The 21,514-nt window shown below is 41.2% G+C and overlaps 2 protein-coding genes across 3 annotated transcripts in view; one reads left to right on the forward strand and one right to left on the reverse strand.

Annotated features, from left to right (window-relative positions):
- Positions 1-8,277, reverse strand: part of KCTD10 (potassium channel tetramerization domain containing 10) — a 98,280-nt gene extending 90,003 nt beyond the window's left edge. The window contains exon 1 of the mRNA XM_056528852.1: positions 8,236-8,277. Within this exon, the coding sequence (XP_056384827.1) occupies positions 8,236-8,262 (27 nt within the window). The 5' untranslated portion in view covers positions 8,263-8,277. The remainder of the gene's footprint in view (positions 1-8,235) is intronic.
- LOC130281229 (aldehyde dehydrogenase family 3 member B1-like) lies at positions 987-21,387 on the forward strand. 2 transcript variants are annotated; one of them, XM_056528847.1, is made up of 11 exons: positions 987-1,466; positions 4,716-4,817; positions 13,334-13,535; positions 15,612-15,722; positions 15,801-15,921; positions 16,297-16,382; positions 17,105-17,186; positions 17,293-17,679; positions 18,501-18,667; positions 19,676-19,775; positions 20,530-21,387. In XM_056528847.1, exons 2-11 carry the CDS (start codon positions 4,750-4,752, stop codon positions 20,724-20,726), a joined length of 1,521 nt encoding a protein of 506 aa, XP_056384822.1. In that variant the 5' UTR covers positions 987-1,466; positions 4,716-4,749; the 3' UTR covers positions 20,727-21,387. The 2 variants fall into 2 exon arrangements, with proteins under 2 accessions (XP_056384822.1, XP_056384823.1); XM_056528848.1 differs by lacking the exons at positions 987-1,466; positions 4,716-4,817 and adding an exon at positions 10,220-10,356.
- Positions 21,388-21,514: the final 127 nt, after the last annotated feature.

The raw sequence follows: 21,514 nt of genomic DNA on the forward strand, positions 1-21,514 counted from the left end.
ATCTCCCAAAAGATCCACCCAGAAATGCATTGCAGTCTATGGGGGCAGCAATGCAGTCTGCTCGGTCCTAGCACCGCTGGCTCGATCTCCGGCAGAAATTCTGTCCAGAAATTCTGCAGTGTGAACCCAGCCTTAAGGGTGCGTTCACACTGAGTAATTCAAGAGGAATTTTCTCGAGTAATTCCTCTTGTATTCTTCTCTCCAAATGAATGCACATCTCCTCTGCCCATTGACTTTAATATTTTTTCCGCTGTCCTGTTCACACTACGGAAATTCTGCTAGCAGAATTCTGACGTTGAATTCCTTTCCGCTGGAAGACAGAACATGTTCATTCTTCAAGCGGAATCCGCAAGCAGAATCCAATAGAAGTCAATGGTAAAAAAAAAAAATTCTGCCCGACATCGTTTTCAAGCGAAATACGAGCGGAATTCAGAAAAGTAGATTAAATAGCCTCCCCCTTCATTGCTCTTCATTTCCGCATGAAAATTCCACTTGAATTCCGCCTGAATTTTGCTCAAATTCCGCTTGAATTCTGCTTGATGGATAAAATGACAGAAGGCAACAATTTCCTGACCGAAATTATTCCTCGTGAATTCCTCTTGAATTCCTCAGTGTGAACGTACTCTAAAAATGAAAGAAGCAATCTGATTGGTTGCCATGGGCAACTGCACCACTCTTCCTCTGCACAGGTTTTGATAAATCTCCCCCTAGGTGACTCCAGGTAGCCATAAAAATCAATGGGACCCGTTGCTCCCGTTACCACTATACTTTGGCATCACATTTTTGGCAGGATAGTGACGGATACGATTAAGCAGTAACATACTGTAAACCTACCCTTAGGTTAAGTTCTCACACAGGCCCAGATTTATCAAACTGTGTGAGAGAAAAATAGAGATATTTTCCCACAAGAACCAATCACAGTTCAGCTTTCACTTTACCAGAGCTCGTTAGCTGAGCTGTGATTGGTCGCTGTGGGAAAATCTTTCTATTTTTCTCTCAAAGTTTGATAAATCTGGGTCACAGTCTTTTGGTCAGTATTTTTTGTCAAAACCAGGAGTAGAACTTGACATACACAAAAACCATAATAGAATGATTTGCACATTTTTGAGTATTTTAGATCCATTCCTGTTTTTTCCTAAAAAATCCTGATCCAAATCCTTTGTGTGAACCCAGCCTATACAGGCTTTGTGAGGAACAGTGATTAGGACACCCATATGGTCCTATAAGGCTGCTCAGGTTCAGTTTTTGAAGCTAAAACCTGGAGTGAATTCAATATAAGAAGCAAAGTAGTCACTGGTTCTTTGTGCTGTTCATCCCGTATGATCCATCTCTGGTTTTGGCTTTATCAACCTCATCTCAAAACCTGCCCTGGCTACTTCAGACTGACATGAGCTGTAATGGTTGCATTTAGATGAGTATGTCCAAAAAGAAGTTTGAAGAGAAACCAGCTCCTGTGTCATGACTATGTAAGTTTCCTGGCCTCTTATAAGGTCACACACTTTAGTTTGGACACATTATAAGTATTTAAGACTTGAAAACGATATATCACCATGTAACCTTGTGTTGGGATTGTTGTTTTTTTATTTTTTTTATTTTATTTTTTTTAACTTTGTGTCATCAGGGTAAAGTCACGTGCTGTATTTTTGCTGCATATATTCTACAGCTGATTTTGCTACCCATTGACTTCAATGTATTGGAAAAACACATAGTAACAAAATATGGCGTGTGTGACCTCACCCTTATACTACATGTTAAAGTGTCTTTAACCAGGCTCAGCAGTGCAATTTTTAGTATTCGCTTTATACTTTAAAATCCCTATAGGAGCCACACCTGTATCTATGGTAGCTAAAAAAATAAAAATAAATAATAATTCACTTGTAAGCCAGGATTTAACCCCTTAAGGACCAAGCCCATTTTAACCTTAAGCACCAGACCAATTTTATTTTTACATTTTTCATTTTTTCCTCCTCGCCTTCTAAAATCCATAACTCTCCATTTCCATCTACAGACCCATATAAGGGCTTGTTTTTGCGTGACCAATTGTACTTTGTAATGAAACCTCTCATTTTACCATAAAATGTATGGGAACCCCAAAAATTTTTTTTTTTAGTGAGGAAATTTAAATGAAAACCACAATTTTGCACATTTTGGAGGGTTTTGTTTTCACACTGTACATTTTATGGTAAAAATGACATGTGTTCTTTATTCTGTGGGTCAATACAATCAAAATGATACCCATGGTTAGATACTTTAATATTTTTGTACTGCTTTTAAAAAAAAAAAAAAAAAATCTAAAACTTTTTTGCACAAAATCAGAAATCTAAAATCGCCCTATTTTGAGCACCTATAACTTTTTTCATTTTTCCGTATATAGGGCGCTATGAGGGCTAATTTTTTGCGCCATCTGTACTTTTTATTGATACCACATTTGCATATATAAAACTTTTTAGATTTTTTTTTTTGAATAAAATGAGACTAAAAAGCAGCATTTTTGGACTTTTTAAAATTTCTTATGTTTACACCGTTCACCGTATGGGATCGTTAACATTATATTTTGATAGTTCGGACATTTACGTGGTGATACCAAATATGTTCATAAAATAAAAACGTTTACGCTTTTTGGTTGTAAAATGGGGGGAAAACGGATAATTTTCATTTTTATTGGGGGAGGGGAATTTTTTACTTACATTTTTAAAACTTTTTTTTTTACACTTTTTACGTCCCCACAGGGGACTATCTATTGCAATCATTTGATTGCTAATACAGTTCAGTGCTATGCATAGGACATAGCACTGATAAGTGTTATCGGCTATCTCCTGCTCTGGTCTGCTCTATCTCAGACCAAAGCGGGAGACTGACGGAGGCAGGTGAGACCTCCGTCCGGCATTACAGATGATTGGATCCCCGCGGCAGCTCTGCATCTATTTTTAACATGCACACTGCCGCAGATGCTGTGATCTGTATTGATCACAGCATCTGAGGGGTTAATGGCGGACATCTGCGCGATCGCGGATGTCGGCCATTACCAGTGAGTCCCCGGCTGCTGTTAGCAGCCGGAACCTACCATGTATGACGCGAGCACCGATCCGATGCTCGCAGTCATACACAGGACGTAAATATAGGTCCTGGTCTGCTAAGTACTGCTGCACCAGGACGTACATTTACATCCGTGGTCGTTAAGGGGTTAAAGGGGTACTTCGGAGAAAAACTTTTTTTAAACGAACTGTTGCCAGAAAGTTAAGCAGATTCGTAAATTACTTCTATTTAAAAATCTTAATCCTTTCGGTACTTATTAGCAGCTGTATGCTACAGAGGAAATTCTTTTTTTCTTTGAATTTCTTTTTTTGTCTTGTCCACAGTGCTATCTGCTGACACCTCCATGTTGGCATAGGTTTGCTATGGGGATTTTCTCCTGCTCTGGACAGTTCCTGACATGGGCATCAGGTGTCAGCAGAGATCACTGTGGACAAGACAAAAAGGAAAATAATTTTCTCTGTAGTATACAACAGCTCACACGTACTGGAAGGGTAAAGATTTTTTATATCTGAAGACATTGGGTTGGATTCCCACATGCAGTATTTCATACAGGGATTGTTTTAAAAAATAATAAATAAAAATAAAGTGCAAACACAGCGAAATATTTTTTGTTTGTGGTGTCTTATAAGGCATAGAAAAATGCCTGAAGTTTGAAGCCATTTCATTTGCTGGGTGTTGAGTTAATAAAATGCGTTTTTTTTTTTTTTTGTTTTGTCATTTCTATTCAAACTATTTGAAAAAATACTGTGAAGTATAAAACGCCAGACCTAGAGCATTCTACATTTTGACAAAAAATGGCTGAAAACTTTCTAACACTGCAAAGTATTGTATATGTGGACATTTTCCAATTTAGGCTAGATCCCCGCTGTGTTTGCCTCTTTTTAGATGTTATCTGTTGACATCACAACAAAAATGGGTGACAGATGTGCGTAAATACATTGTTGGGGCTGTAAACACTATATTTTTTTTGTGGACCCAAAAGTGTTGTCTGCTGCACTTTTGGAGCCTGCTGAAAACAGGGCACATGGCCTGCACGGTGAGTCAAATTGGCCATTGACATTAATGGCATCAGCTGCCCTCAGTTACAGTATAGGTTGGCATTTTTATTTTTTGGGGAAAAATTTTTTTTTTTCTGAAATGTTGTCAAAAATGCCTGAACAGGCCTGTGTATGTCTGGCCTGCTTGAGGTGTTAGGGAGAACTAGAACAGCTGAATGGAGACCTGAATTACAGAAACATCAAGGCTCATTGTGGAAATGCCATAAATATAGCCCAATTTCTTCCAAACTGTATGTATGAATCCAGTCTTTAAAGAATTCTAATTAGGGTTTATTCACATGTTGGGTTTGGAGTTTGGGAAACCACACATTGGAAATGCATGCCAATGCCATGGTTTACTCTTAGCCATACATCTTAGTCTTGAGGTAAGATTTTCCCTTGCTGTACATTCAAGGGATGGAGCTATGTAAACTAAAGCTAGGTATACATAGTGATTTTGGGCACCTAACGTTGGAGGGCGTGTATCCGAGATAAGGAAAGTGAAGGTGGTCATGATGTGGGACACAAGTTACCGGGATCACAGCAACTTACATGGCACCTACATTTTTTGGCCATGTGAAACATGTTGCAGTCAAAGCCTAAACTGCGATTAAGTCTTGCTTTTATCTTTTCTTCGTCCAGATTGCTGTAGCTGACCAAGTGGCAAATAAGGGCAATGAACAAAACAATGGAGAACATGAATGCCTCTCCGTCACCTGCCCGATGGTTTAGGGTCTTAAGAAGGTAATGTAAAGGGGATCAAGAATGATACTGTATGTTCACAAATAAGGTAAAAGGGTTCAAATTATATTGTATCTTTAGAAGTCAGTGGGAAATGGATTAAAGCAAATCAAAAAAACCTTGTTAGGATGGGTTCACATACAGCTCTTTTCATAGCATATTCTTTAATAATCTACATGTACTTCTATACAGATTTTGGTAGAGATTTTAAGTCTTGCAATGCAGTGGATAAAATCCACCTCAAACACAGTAGAAATTGGTGACAGATGGGACAGGCCCACGTTTGGAAATTCAGCCAAATAGTCCTAGGGGAAAAATTCCTTCTTGACCCCAGGAAAAAAGTCTAAAGGATCAATCCTGAAGCCCTGTATGAAAGCTGCTGATTGTTATCATTTTTTTTTGACAACAGCTACTGCTTAGGTTGGGTTCAAAAATTATCTATTTATTATTACTATTATTATATTAAAAATACGTGTGTATATGTATGTGTATATACACACGCACGCACACACACATACAGTACAGACTAAAAGTTTGGAAACGCCTCATTTAGAGTTTTCTTTATCTTCATGACTATGAAAATTGTAGATTCACACTGAAGGCATCAAAACTATGAATTAACACGTGGAATTATATACATAACAAAAAGTGTGAGTATATATATGTATATATATGTATATATATGTATGTATATGTATGTGTTATTAACCACTGTATAGATCAGGTCTCCCAATATTGAATAGAAAAAAGCAGGATTAAGGGAACCTTTTAAAATTTCACTTTTATTGAGTCTTCTTAAAAGTTCAATATACGTACAAAAAACAATGAAACAATTATTGAATTTGTGACCGCCACCAGTGTACTTGAATATTAATGTTCAAAACTTAATCAGTATCCTGTATACTTATTCCAAGGATATTACATCCCCTTTGTTTCAGTCTATTGATCAATCCCAGGTATATGAGCCAAATCACATTATTGGCCGCTGTGCATGCGTTTTTCTCAATGTGTAATGTGCACACGATTTCTTTAACTTCCAAATATTTGCAAGGACAGTTAATGCGTTATATTAGTTCTGATACTTAGTCTTCATTGTGATTTTTGTTACACTCTGTATCGATGCCTATTCACACTACTGCCATTTGCATATGTATTAGTGTTCTTGATTAGATATTAATCCTCAGTGTTTAGAGACATTTCTCCGTGAACCAAATGACCTTGCTCACCGTCATAGATGCATCTCCTCCACATGTTGCAATCTCTGTATACTTTCTTTGGATAATTACTTAAGTTTAATATGCTTGGATGTACGATCTCTGTTGCCTTCCTCGCACTCACTTAGGTCCGTATTCATTTATCTTGCACTTCTATGCATGCGTTAGTGATATTCATTCACTTCCCTCAATCGCATTGAATGTGGATACTTAGTAGCTGAAGGCATTCATCTGTCTAGGCTTATGGTGCAGTATATATTGTACTCAATTGTGCACCATAAATAAAGATTTTCTGTGTAGTATGCAGGGACTTTATGCTATATTCCACATGTTATTTATTCATATAGTGTCCAATCCTTTGTTTGCACTTCAATCATCCACTCTACATTATTTTTGCAGCTCTCTGTTCACATTAGAGAGAAATTAGTGTACAGTAATCCCTCAAGTTACAATATTAATTGGTTCCAGGATGACCATTGTATGTTGAAACCATTGTATGTTGAGACCAGAACTCTATGGAAACCTGGTAATTGGTTCTGAAGCCACCAAAATGTCATCCAAAAATAGGAAAAAGTGGGAATTAAAGAATAACAAGTAGATAACTAATATAGATAAAGCAAATCCTTACATATAAAAGTAAGAAAGATCTGCTGGGAGCTGTAAATCACTGTCTATGTCAGTGTCTCCGAACCAAGGCGCCTCCAGTTGTTGCAAACCTACAACTCCCAGCATGCCCGGACAACCGAAGGCTGTCCGGGCATGCTGGGAGTTGTAGTTTAGCAACAACTGGAGGCGCCCTGGTTGGGAAACACTGGTCTATGTAGAGGACAGAAGCTTCTTCAGGGTCCTGTACAGAACACGTAATGTCCTTTAAAAAAAAATAAAATAAATAAATAAAATAAAAAAAGGAAAATGGAGCCACCCTCACCTGATGTCCAAAGGAGCAGCTAACCCTGGTAGAGGTAAAGAGTACAGAACATGTAATACCTCCCTGTTCTGTAGGGGGCGCTACCAGACACCAGTCAGTGCATGCACTTTAGGGATACACAGGTTTTACCAGTGAAATATCCATTCTGATTGGTCTGTTCTTCCAGCCATTGACACGTTTCACAGATTCCATAGCATTGTATGTTGAGTCTGGTTTCAAGTTACAATGGTCCAGAAAAGACCATTGTATGTTGAAACTATTTGTATGTTGAGGCCATTGTAAGTTGAGGGATCACTGTATACGTTTTTTGGATTGATGCACCTTTTTGTGGTGTATGCACCCACTATAGCAATGCATTCATACAGTATAGTCCATTCTTTCATATGTGTTATGTTGTTTATACACTTATGATTCTATCTGTATGCCCACTATAATAAAGAGCTTTTAATAGTGAATGTCCGGAGTACGATGTTATGCACTCCGGTCCTTCACTATCGCTTGTTGTGAGTGTATCCCTTTTGGATATATAAGCATAGCAATAAATGTTAATATAAGTTGCTCACCACATACATACTTTTGTTCACACAGTTTTTATAAGTTCCTTCACAGGTGGGTGTTTACTCGCCTCTCCGCAAACTGCTATGCACAGTCAGGTGTAACTGGTTGATCGCGTATATCCCTCTGAGTAGATTAGCTTATTAGAACCCAGTTCACATTGTTCTAGGATCGCAGATGGTTTTTGGCATATATACCCCCTCTTGCATAATTATAGGGATCATAATCGGATATAATATTTATGCTTGTGCAATAAACATGGGGAACAAGAGCGCCGGTAATAGATTGCTATAATTATATTAGCTATGCATAGCTTAAAAAAACTGGCGTCAACAATATCTCTGTATAGAAATTTCAGTCTCGATGTGTTGTGTATATACACATATTCCATGTGCATATTTAATCTACACAATACGAGTGTTCCATAGTTGTTATACACATAGTATTAGTATTCCTCTCTCACAGGCATCCATTTATACTTTGAGGGAAATTTATCAAAACCTGTCCAGAGGAAAAGTTGCTGAGTTGCCCATAGCAACCACTCAGATCGCTTTTTCATTTTGCAGAGGCCTTGTTAAAAATGAAAGAAGCGATCTGATTGGATGCTATGGGCAACTGGGCAACTTTTCCTCTGGACAGGATTTGATAAATCTCCCCCCTATGTCCATATATTGCCTTATTTTTCTTAGGTCAATTAAATGCAAAAAGATAGTGGATCAAAAACCTGGTGTTGGCCAAGGGTGCAGTTCATATTGTCAGGTTCAACGCGTTTCTTTTGCTGGGTCTTCAGGAACCTTGTTGGGCCATTTTTCTTCAGCTGTAAATTCAAGACAGAGTTGTTTGATGTCTGACACTGATGGCGGTCTAGTAATTTGACAACTGGGCATGGGCATACCACTTGTCAATATAACTTGTGTCTAAAGTTTGATATGATTAGGTCTGGTTGTATGCATATGTGGATATACAAAGCTTTACTGAAACCTGGGCCCTGCACCCCCAATATTTATGCAACTGTGGTAGCTTGGGGTTGTAGGGTGTAGCTGTGCAGTGATGAAAAGGTGTTTGATTAACCCTTAAAGGGTAGCTCCCGCCATCCTTCCCCCCCCCCCCCCCCGTCCCTGCCTATTGCCCATCTCTCCCTAACCCCCTCCCTGCTTTTAATTTATCTTATTTTTTTCACTATATAAAAAATGCCTTTTTGCCTGCCTGGTAGTGTGCTGACTACGAGGCAGACTTCCCCAGCAGACGCAACTTCACTGATGCCTGCTGGGGCCGACACTTCCGCCCTTAGTTCAGCTATACAGGGTTCCTCCAGCTGTTTCACCACTACAACTCCAAGCTTGCCCTGACATCTATTGGCTGTCGGGCATGCTGGGAGTTGTAGTGGTGAAACAGCTGGAGGCACCCTGTGTTGAAAACAATAGGTCAATAAGTTAGGGCCACGCTACCCCGAACCCCGCTCTCCACCCCCCCCCCCCCCCAAACATGCATACATACTGCAGAGTTCGGCAGCAGAAGCGGCGACATGTGCGGGAGAAATAGCCCCCCGGCCAGTGGCCAGGGAGCCAATGCGCTCGCTCCCGCCTGTCTGATTGACAGGCAGGGAGCAAGCGCAGGCTGAATATATTCGGACTGATCACCCGGCAGGCATCGGTCCGAATTCAGGCATGATGTCACACCAGCCTGCAGCCTGTTTTCAAATGGTTTTCAAACGTCATTTAGAACATTTTAATAAAAAAAAATAATGAAAATATATTAGAGACTGGTTTGGGTGGCACTGGGGCTGCTCTGCCAGTGGGTCGTTCCCCCTGTGGGCACTGGTGCCACGGCGGTGGTGGGCGCCGCCCAGTGCTACACCATTTTATGCTAGGGACCCACTCTCAATAGGTGGCCTTGACGTGGCGAGTGGGCTTTGTACCTTTTGATCAAAACGTATATACTAACAACCTGTTAGTTTTTGTAATTATGCTGAGCAGCAATTAGATCATAATACAAAATTGTGGATATGCGGCCATGTCTGTTTTTTCTACCAGGATTCATATTAGAGATATGTTGTAGTACATATGTACTACAACATATCAAAAAATAAATAAAAAAATTGACAGTGCCCATTTAACGTCGTGACACCAGGGTGCGGGTTTCTCTCTGTGTATATATATCCTACCGCCACCCGTCCCAGGAACGATAGGGAGGAATAAAGGATTGTTCACAGCTGGAATTTTAGTATACTAAAGATAACTTTACTGCAGATTTTATGCAGGTTAAACATAGTAACAGTCTTTACAGAGGACCGGACTTTAGGCTCCTCACAGGTTTGGTTGGGACCTTTTTATAGGGAATAAGCTTGAAGTAATTGCTTTACGCTGTTCTACTGGATTTAAGGGTATTGTTTAGGTCCAGCAGTCACGTAGGATTAGGATTGAGTTAGATTGAACTCACGGTTTTGTATTCAGCTGAAGTTAGCAGGCTTCAGGCCTATATTTGTCTTGCAGGTATACACAGAGCTCCGCTCGCTGTCATATCCCAAGGGAAAGAGGTCAGTGATTGGATAACAGCGCCCTTATATCTAAAGGGGCGTGCTTCAAGCTTATTGGTCCCCCAGACCTGTCAGTCCTAAGGCAAAGCATTGTGGTACAACACGTGACAAGAACACCTGACCTGGAAGGTCCTTAACCTTAGCAGAACAATATAATTATCAATCATGTGACCTAAGGTCCTGGAAGCAATATTTACACATATATTATATCACATAAAATTGAAGAAGGAAGAGGTGACTAGGGGTTATCCCACTAAGAGCATCCTATCAGTTTGGAGGAACTCTGACTTTGGGGATTTATAACACAAGGTACAGTACCGGGACACCTCACAACCATGTGTAAACATTTTACAAATAACTGGATAACATAATTTGTGTTTCGGATGATAAAGTTTGTAACTTTATTTTTTTTAATGCAAAATCAAAAACCTGATCATTGAGCGAGTATGGGTTGGTTTTTCAATTCATTTACTCTGCTTTTATAACTGGTCATGCTTTAGGGTTTATTCTCTCACTCTCTCTCACACACACACACCTCTTAAAATCCGCAGTGGATCCAGAAGTGTGTGAATACACCCTAAGGGTCACAGGTATCATATTTTGATGCATATTTGCTGGTGCATATTTTTGTGCATTGTCCATCATCAGTCAAGTCAGCCCCTGTCAAATTGTCAAGCAATGTGGCCTGCACTAAATTGCCTAGTCTTACTACAAGTCCCCGCAAGCCCTGAAGGTCTGAGTCACTAGTCACTTCCTTGGGCCTTAGCTGAACTGTATAGACTTTACCAACTATCTAACCTCAGTAAAGATACCGTTGTCTGGAACTTGGTGTTGGCGTCTTTAATGCCCCCGTGCCAAGCCCAGGATCCAGCTCCTTTTGGTGGTTATAGGGTAAACCACACCCTGGTGTCATGAATACAAGGGGTTAATGCCATCTGCTCCTAGGGTAACATCTGCCCTCCCCCAGTCTGAACTGTGTCCAATATTGTCTGCAAAAACCACATGCCGATGGGACTTTGCAAGTGAAAAGTGTATTACTTGTGGCTCTTGTCAAACAGTGGGGGAGCTGAAGAAAAGACTGTTATTTGCCATCCTGGATTGTAGAGTCTGTACCTGAAATGGTTAATTGGGTCCAGTATTTCCTGCGTGCACTAGCGGTCACAGCTCCACCCGTCAGTCCCCACTGGTGACTTCTCTCCAGCACAGGGATGAGGAACCAAGGAGCCGCCCTGGGTTGCAAGAGAAGACTTTATCGACCTGGACCAAAACAGTAAGTCCCCTGGGTGCAGCCATATTGGAGGTTCCGGTGGCTGCATCCGGCTCTGCTGTCTTCTATCAAGCACCCGCTGCAGCGGAGACTCTGCCAACGATTACCAGTATCAAGTCTCCGGTGTCGGTAACTATCGGCATTAACCCACTAGTGTCAGCATGTCAAATTACTACTAGGTACCTGCAATATAGAGGGGGAGCATTCATTATAGTATTCCCACTAGCAGAGTCTCAGCAAAAGGAATATCCAGCGCAGTGGAGTGCAAAACAGGAAACTTTATTAAAGATGCATGGACAGCACAGGTAAAACCAACACGTTTTGGGTCAAGCAGGATCCTGCTTGACCCAAAATGCATTGGTTTTACCTGTGCTGTCCATGCATCTTTAATAAAGTTTCCTGTTTTGCACTCCACCGTGCTGGATATTCCTTTTGCTGCTACTACGTATTGGACCGAAAGCACTGCCGGTTAGTCCGTGCGCAGGTGTGGGAAGTATCTCTGAGGTGAGCCATCTCAAACAACCTCCTTCCACTAGCAGAGTCTAAGCCGCTGCAGCACTTCAGCAATTATCTTAAAGGGGAAAGCACTTTATTCTTAAAGCGACAGCGCACAAAAAATTCAACAAGATGTCAGAACCCAGCTCTCCAGATCAACCAGGCGACAGTGCCACTCCATCTCCCGCAGCGGGATAATCACCTGCCCCAGGGGCCGGAATATTGCCAGTCCTGCCTGCAGTCCACATGAACAACCCTGGTGTTCCAGTGTCTGCACCAGTATTCATGGGGAGCCCTGTATTGCCCCCTAGCTTAGGATCCAACAGTATACCTTTTGGGTGGTTATAGGCTAAACCACACTGTTGTGTCCCGGTACTGGACATAGTCCTGTACCTTGTGTCGTAAGTCCCCATAGTCAGAGTTCCTTCGTGCTGTTAGGATTCTCTCAGTGGGATAACACTTAGTCACCTCATCATCAAAATGTAATTTATTGTATATATTTAGAATATTTAATAATATAAAGGTTACTTACAGGACCTTAGGTCATGTGATTCATAGTAAATGTGCTATGCTAAAGTTAAGGACCTTTCGGGTCATGTGATGTACCACAATCCTTTGTGATAGGACTGACAGGTTTGGGGAACCAATAAGCTTTGAGCCTGCCCCTTAAGATATAAGGGCGCTGTTAACCAATCATCGCTCTCTTTCCCCCAGGATATGACAGCGAGCGGAGCTCTGCAAATCTACAAGACTAATTAGGCCTGAAGCCTATCTCTTCAACTTCTTTAACTGTGAGTCTACCTAACTCCAATTCAGCTAATTCTACGTGACTACTGAACCTAAATCAAACCCCTAAATTCAGTGGAACAGCGTAAAGTAAGCCTTAAAGCTTATTCTCTACAAAGTCCCAACCAACTTGTGAGGAGCCTAAAGTCCGGTCCTCTGTATAGACTGTTTACTGCAGATTTTATGGAAGATGCAATCAGCAAAGTTATTTTCCGTTTATTACAATTCCTGGTTGTGGACAATCCTTTATTCCTCCCTATTGTCCTGGGACGGGTGGTGGTAGGATATAATTTAATATCTATGCAGAGGAACCCGCACCCTGGCGTCACGACAGTTAAGGGTTAATTCTACACCCTTTCATCACTGCATAGCTACACCCTATTCACCCTGCACCCCCCCAAGCTACCACAACACCATGGTGTCACTAATACAAGGGGTTAATGCCATCTGCCCCTAGGCTAACATCTGCCCTGCACCTCACACCCAGCTACCACAGTATATTCAGTATATTTAGTTGTGTATTGTGCTATTGATTTTCCTACCTATTGACTTCAATAAGTGTCATAGAGGGGTGCATACGTCTTTTTAATTGTCTTGAACTAAAGCCTGTTGTAGATCCAGCAGAAAGGAGAAGTACCAGTAAGTCTCGAGAATGAAGTAAAGACTATCTGCTTGTTGTACCTTTTATTTTTAATGTACCCATACTAGTTGGTTTGCTTCCTTGACATATAACTGTAGGTCAATGGCTGGTGAAAGTCCTATAAGAAAATCCTTCACTTCATCCCTATGTGAAGAAATTTTGAAAAACTCCCAAGAGGCCTTTTCTTCAGGAAGAACAAAGTCTTACCCGTTTAGGCTGAAACAGCTACAAGCTATGGTGAATCTGCTGGACAAACATGAGCTGGAATTTGTTGCAGCATTGGAAAAGGATATGCATAAGGTATGTGCTTTAATACTTCCTGACTGCAGTTTATATCTAAGGGGGGAGTCTTCTTTAGACAGAGATATATTCTATACCAGGGGTCCTCAACTACTTTTAGTTGTGGTCCGCTTATCCAGGTCTGTCATCCGTTGAAGGTCCTAGCTAAACATAAGACCTGGTTCACACCTAATGGCCCCAGTGCCATGCAAGAAATGGGTGCTGCTTGTTATCTAGCTTTATTGGTACCCTAATAATAAATCATAATTCCTCAACTGCCACACACTCCTGGTATAATACTGCCACACACTCCTGGTATAATACTGCCCCTGGTATACTGTCAGACGCTGTGCCCTGGGTATACTACTGCCACACAATGTGCCCCTGAATATAATACTTCCACACGCTGTGTACCTTAATAGAATACTGTAAAACACCATGCGCCCCTGAGTGTAATACTACTTCACACCGTGCCCCTGAGTATAATGCTGCCACGCACTGTGCCCCTGACTATAATACTGTGTCCATGAATATTCTACCAAACACTGCTCCTGAGTATAATACTGCCACATGCTAAGCCCCCAAATACATTGCCACTGTTCCCTGAACCAAATGTGTCCCTTAAAACAATCGTCTGTGCCCCCTCAATGAATCTTGCAGACTATGCCTGCCCTCCATATGAACTGTGCCACAATGCCTTCCCCCCCCCCCCCAATCTGAACGGTGCCACTGTCTTCGCCCCCATATAAAGGGTGCCGCTATGCCTGCCCCCCTATGAACTGTGCCTCTATCTGCCCCCCCCATATGAACTGTGCCACTATGAGCTGTCCCCCACATGAACTCTCCAGCTGTTGCAAAACTACAACTCCCATCATGCAGACAGAAGAGCATGATGGGAGCTGTAGTTTTGAAACCGCTTTAGAGATAAAGGTTGGAGACACCTGTGAAATACATACTTCCTTGTCCCAGCACTGCTCCTCTGTCCCAGGTCTCGGCGTTGCTCCGCTGCTCTGGCCTCTTCTAGTTAGGCCTGTCCAGAGCAGATGATGCAGACAGCACTAATCACACTGTCTGCATCATAGGGGCCGAGCAGGGAGCATAGAGTTCCCTTGCTCCAGCAGTGCTCAGCTATTTATTTGTATCGGTGTCTTAAAGACACGGATACATACGAATGCCAGGACAGCAGAATACCTCAAGGGGGGGAATACCTCAAGCAGTACATGGAATTTCAAGTGTAGCCTCAGATTTATCACATATATTTTACTAACTGTCATGGACACAGTTTAGCCCCATTCAGTTAAGCTAATCAGTAGCTGGGACTGTCCCCAATTATACATTTGCGAATAAGTGACCTGTTACTTATAGTGACGTATTTGAATTTTGCGCTCGGAATAAAGGCCAACTCCTTAATATGCAGTGTAAACTACAGCACATATTCCCCTTTCAAAACAATGAGGTAGGTTTGCAGTGTATCTGATGTGCACCAAAATGGGAAACAAAACTTAGGGCTGGTGCAAGAATTTTTTTTTCACTCTAGGCAAAAGCTAATTTTGCCTCCCCCTTGACTCTGCCCATAGGCCCGCCCTCTGACATGCCCCAACTTACTTCTGGGGTGACACACCGTAAAAAAACCTCCCACTCGCTCAACCAGCAGTATGAGGAGTTCGGATGCTGGTTGTCTAACTTTCTTGCGGTAGACAGAGCGGCGTGCCTATAGGAAGAGCTGGCCCTGAACAAAATACCGTACCTGTGAACCCTGGCTAAAACTGACTCTAAAACACCACATTTTTGCAAAATGGCACCATGTAACATTTTTACATTGTGGCATCTTTCTTAGCCCTGGGTACAGCTATGATATTGCCACTGATGCCTAAACAAAAATGCTTTGTTAGATTTTCTATTGATGTATAGCTGGGAAAAGTAAATGAAGTGTATTTACAACATGGTGGAATGCACAAAGATAAAATGCTCACCATTTCTATTCCAAGGCTACTTGAAGCCTACTTCTGACAGTGTGTATGTGCGAAGGTTGTAAGGCATATTCTTTGTCTCCCACACTGAGCTGCGTGCCTAATGGGATTATGTTGTCACCTGCAGCCCAAGTTCGAAACCATCTTATCTGAGATAACCACTGTGAGAAATGAAGCCATATATGCAATGAATAACCTAGAACAATGGATGACACCTGAACCTATCCAGAAGAGTATGGTATGCTTCACACAAGCTCCGTGTCTTAGTCTTTCCCTTGCACTGTAAACTAAATGTATGTATTTACCTTTTTTTAAGACTTCATTTTTGGACAGCTGCTTTGTGAAGAAAGAACCAGTCGGTGTGGTACTGATCATTGGTGGCTGGAGCTTACCAGTACAGCTTTGTCTCATACCAATGATTGGAGCCATGGCTGCAGGTACGCTTATGTTCCAGACCTTCCAGTACAGCCTCTTTTTTTATTTATTTATCACCAATGTTTTCTTGATCTACTTGGTAAGATCTGCCCACAATAAATGCTTGAGATGTAGCAGGTATTGCCCACAATACCTGTATATTTCCATTTATTTTATACATTTTTATTGTTTTTTTGTGTGTGTGAGGTGGTAGATGTCTCGGGCCACATAATTTAGACCTCTCCTATTCTGGCACTAGATTTTGAACATGGGAATTTTTGAGAGTATGGTAATGATAGTCATACTGCCCTCCCTTTCCATTTTCTTTTGTCTTTTGAGTGATGGTATCATAACTATAGAATTTGATGTTGCTAGTCTCCACTTATTTTCTTGGCTAGGTAACACTGTGGTACTGAAACTGTCAGAGACCTGTTCTCACACTGCGGATCTGCTGCAAACACTGCTTCCTCTCCATCTGGATAATGTATGTATGGCTCTTGTTTCCAATCCTTATGTCCTATATACTAGTATATGTGTGAAGGGTAGAAATAGAATGTACAGTAACATGATCACCACTTTTCCTCCTGACAGGTTTGCTCTCATATTCCACACTACTGCTATACAGTTTACAAAAAAAAGTGGCTTAAGATGTCTGATCGCAGGGGGCTCACTGCTGAGACCCCCTGCGATCTACCTGCAGCACTTGCATTCTATGCGGGGACTGCGTCTCTAGTTTCGGAAACCTCCTGGTTTCCGGGACTGGGGACGTGACGTCACGCCACGTCCCCTCCATTCATGTCTAGACATGAATGGAGGGGGCGTGGTGTGACGTCACGTCCCCAGTCCCGAAAACCCGGAGGTTTCAGCATCTGCATATAGTGCGGGTGCTGCAGGGAGATCGCGGGGGGGGGGGGGGGGGGGGGGGGGGGGCTCAGCAGCTAGCCTCCCGTGATCAGACTTGTTATCCCCTATTCTTTGGATAGGGGATAAAATGTTTTTGCCCGGAATTCCCCTTTAATTCTTTCAGAGTTTGACATTACAGGTCTGCACATAGACACCTAGGTGTCTCTTCATGACCGTTCCTATTCTCTGTTCTTGCCTTGTCTTTAATTGTATAAAAATAGTAATTTATTAAGGCATCTAGAACCTAGTCTATTCTAGTACTTTGAAGATAAATACATTTTATTTATTTTTTTTCCCCCCCAGAACTGTTACCAGCTAGTTTGTGGAGAACACACTGAACTACTAGAAATTCTGGAGCACAAATTTGACCATGTCTTCTATATAGGTATTTCTGTTTGCACATTAAATAATATGATTGAAATATATAAATGTACTGAAATATAATGCAATAAGGGAACAGGCCTTCAGTCAGCTAACATTCTGTGTTGCAGGTGACCATGTGACAGGTAAGCAGGTGATGCAAGCAGCAGCCAAACATATGACTCCTGTAACTTTGGTCCTCGGCGGTAAAAACCCCTGCTATGTGGACAAATCCTGTGATCTTGCAGTGACCGCTCGTAGGATTGCATGGGCCCGGTTTATTAATGCAGGCCAAAATTCACTGGCTCCGGAATATATTCTGTGCCATTTGGATATCCGGGATGCTCTAATCCATGAGCTGCAAATGTGCATCCATGAATTCTATGGGGAAAATCCACAAGAATCCCAAAATTATGGACGCATGGCAAGTGTGGACCAATATAGAAGAGTCAAAGATTTTCTATTATGTGGTCAGGTGGTCTTCGGGGGACAGACTGATGAGAATGATCGATATATTGGTAAGGGCAAGATTGTGACATGTACAGTACTGAAACAGATTAATGTTTGAATTCTTGATTTAGAACAACCTAATGGCCCCAATTGAAGTTCTACTAAGTACTGACTAACAGTACAGTCTAAAAATTTCTTTGGGACAAAAAGCATAAAAAGTGGCAAAAATAAAATAGACCTAAAGCCATTTGGTTGCTATTGTTCAGTAACTTTTTTTCTTTTCTTTTTGTGTCCTATAACTGTGTTAACAGACCCTTTCAATAGTTTCCTGTGGTCCCAAAAAAATGCATCAATTCTCAACCATGTTAATTTCCTGCCCCATAGGAAACCATTGCAACTTGTGTGTGACTGCAAATCGGTTGTGTAGTTTGGGCCTTTTAAAAGGGTATTATCTAGAGATGAGCAAAGTTACGGTCATTTTGATTCATCACAAACTTCTCGGCTCGGCAGTTGCTGACTTTAGCCTGCATAAATTAGTTCAGCTTTCAGGTGCTCCGGTGGGCTGGAGACTCTCTCCTAGGACTGTGTCCACCTTTTCCAGCCCACCGGAGCACCTGAAAGCTGAAGAAATTTATGCAGGCTAAAGTCATCAACTGCCGAGCCGAGGAGTTCATGACTAATCTAATCACTGTAACTTCGCTCATCTCTAGTATTATCATCTCAGACATGCCATATGGGCAGGGAAAAATCATTTTACGAAGGCCTACTCTGGAAATGTACTTGTTACATATTTGGAATAACTATTTACAAAGTGATCATTTTGAACATTAATTCCTTTGGCTGCATTAGATGTTTTCATCCTGAAGCATTTACCTATTGTGTTATTTAGCACCAACAGTTCTGATAGATGTGAAAGAATCAGATCCTGTTATGAAAGACGAAATCCTCGGACCAGTCCTCCCCATCTTCACAGTAGAATCTTTGGAAAAGGCAATCCAGTTCATCAACAAGAGAGAGCGACCTTTAGCTATATATGTCTTCTCTCACAACCCACAGGTAATTTTAGTGCTGAGAACACCACATTTTCACAAGGTAATTTAGATAGGGACCTTGGTTCCAGGGCGCTTTATGCTTGATAAGGAATTAAAATACATAACACATCTTGGCTTACAATCTACAAGAGGAGGGGAGGGAAAGTAGGTGAGTGGGACAGCTGTCTGTCTGTGAGAAGTTGGGGAAGTAGCTGTTCTCAGGGAAATGGCAGCAGGATTATTATAAGTCATAGGCTTGCTTGTAGAGATGGGTCTTCAGGTTGCTTTTGAAGGTGAGTGAGAGCTGGATGGTTCAGGGTGGAGAGTTCTAGTGTATGAGAATCACTGGGTCTTGGAGGCTCTTGTGGGAGGTGTGGACAAGGGGAGAGCACAAACTCCCTTCCTCCATTACATACAGAAGCGCTTTAGCAATAGAGCAACAGGGGCCATTACTCTGTAACAACTGGACCGATTTATGTAAAGCGAGACATCACTTTACTCTTGTTCATCTGCACTATAACCTAGGGTACTGGGTTTAGTGCAGGTGAACAGTCTCTCAGCTTCCCTTTAAGTTGGTGCACAGGTGGAGCTTCAGGAGCACACTGACTTCACTGCTGCTGTTTCCTAGCAATGAAGCAGCATTGGTGAGGTCAACATGCTTCTCAAGCTCTGCTCGAATGAGGAAGAGAACAGGACTAAGGATCAGGGACCTGTACCAATTATTTAGCGTGGGCAAAAATGATGTTTCCCTTTAAAAAAAATAAAAAAATAATAATTTAGAATCTGTATACATATGCCTTGTGGTTTCCATTGTCACAAACTACAACACAGTGCGGGGTGCTTTCATTGATCTATACCGGTGGTGCACAATCCCACTAACATTAAAACTAGGTTTAGCATATGTGTTTAACATTTTCATAGCAATCATAGCCCTGTATCCAGCACTTTTTTTTTTTTTCTCTTGTCAAAAAATGATAAAATCTAAACGAAAGGTCATGGCACTTATATTTAATACATGTTCCTCTGACTTTAGGTAATTTCAGAAGTTCTGGACAACACTTGTAGTGGAAGCTTCTGTTCAAATGACAGTATGGTCCAAAGTCTGTACACCAGATTGCCTTGTGGAGGTGTGGGTGAGTATGCATGTGACTGCAGTTATGGTCCTAACAGTCTTATATTGCATACAAAGATGTGACTGGCAATAACCATATGCCAGCCAGCATATAGGGCAACATGCATGGTTATAAACTAGTGGCATAGTAAACTTTTTACATTTTAAATTTAGGAACATCTTGTTGCACTATTGAAAGGGGATAATCCAGGTCAAAAACTGCAGCAAAATCTGCCACGTAGAAAGTAAACACTTGTGGCAGAGTGTCTTGAATAGAGCAGTTTAGGAAAAAAAATTTGTTTACATAGCCTTAGACATTAGTGAGTTTTTTTTTTTATTTTTTTATCAACTGGTGCCAGAAAGTTACAGATTTGTAAATTACTACTTTTAAAAATTCTTAATCCTTCCAGTACTTGGTAGCGGCTGTATACTACAGAGGAAATTTATTTATTTTCCTTTCCTGACCACAGTGCTCTCTGCTGACATCTGTCCATTTTAGGAAATGTCCAGAGCAGCATATGTTTACTATGGGGATTTTCTCCTGCTCTGGACAGTGCAGCAGAGAGCACTGTGTGGTTGTTACAGAAAATAAATCCAAAAAGAAAACCACTTCCTCTGTAATATGCAGCCGCTAATAAGTACTGGAAGGAATAATAAATATATATATATATATATATATATATATATATGGTAGTTTCCCCAGTAAGCAGACAATGTATATGTACTTTTCCCCCTGATAATTTTAGTTACCATTGACCACCTATTATTTATCCTAGGTAACAGTGGGGTAGGGATATATGGTGGCAAGTTCAGCTTCGACGCCTTCTCTCACAGCCGTGCCTGTCTACTGCGCAACACTGCTATTGAATGTGTCACATACCTGCGCTATCCACCATATGCTGAGAAACAACTTCGCCTCATGCAGTGGGCCACGTCTATCTCCAGAACAAACAAATGGTGTCACATATTGTAAAGAATTTAATAAGCTGCTGTTACCTGAAAGCTGCATTCAATGTCCTATGCAGGCATGTGAATGATATGGACTATATACTGTCTCACATCCACACTGAAAAGCCTTATGCCCTGTAGCCAATATCAGTTAGTCTTGGCAATATTATGGTTTTAATAAGCACTGAAAAATACTTTACATATGCATGGGGAAATCTGAACCCTATAGCTATGTATCTTCTTTCACTGATATGCTTTGGCACTATTTTTGCTGCTTTTCCTATTGTTTTGGAGGTCACTATCTTGTTGTTAGGTACTTTTTAAAAACCAAACTATTATTTGGCATTTAAAAGTATAAAGTTGGGAATATAGGAGTCATGTAACTTACAGGCTTTATATTTGTATGTAGCACCCTTTATGTATTTTAATTAAAACTATTTATGTTCTCAGATTCTGTGTGTGCTTATGACTAGTGCTCTATGTATACAAAGATCCCCATACATGATCACATTTCAATTTCTACGCTCTTTTTGATACATGTTAGTCCATGGGAATAGGCAGCCTTGGGTTTTATTTTCAATACAGTACTTTTCAGAAAAATGAAATACCTCGCACACAGACAATGGATGGCACCAATGTCAGTAACTTCAATTTCCGATTACAGTGACAAATTTTACTCCAACATATTACATGCAACTTTGTTTCTTGGAAATGGGTGTCACTGTAGGGGCCAGACTGCCATATGTTTCTACTAAAGAAAGCTTTGCTGTCCCTGCAGCTATTTTTTCCAATTACCTGCTAAGAGACCTATTC

This window comes from Hyla sarda, chromosome 1 (assembly GCF_029499605.1).
Source record: "Hyla sarda isolate aHylSar1 chromosome 1, aHylSar1.hap1, whole genome shotgun sequence".
Classification (NCBI taxonomy): Eukaryota; Metazoa; Chordata; class Amphibia; order Anura; family Hylidae; genus Hyla; species Hyla sarda.

Excerpts from the sequence above, each read along its gene's own strand:
- LOC130281229 (XM_056528847.1), top strand. The coding sequence starts at position 4,750 with ATGAACAAAACAATGGAGAACATGAATGCCTCTCCGTCACCTGCCCGA. Across the intron at positions 15,922-16,296 it reads GATTGGAGCCATGGCTGCAG|GTAACACTGTGGTACTGAAA; the intron begins GTACGCTTATGT and ends TTTCTTGGCTAG. Across the intron at positions 17,187-17,292 it reads TGACCATGTCTTCTATATAG|GTGACCATGTGACAGGTAAG; the intron begins GTATTTCTGTTT and ends TCTGTGTTGCAG.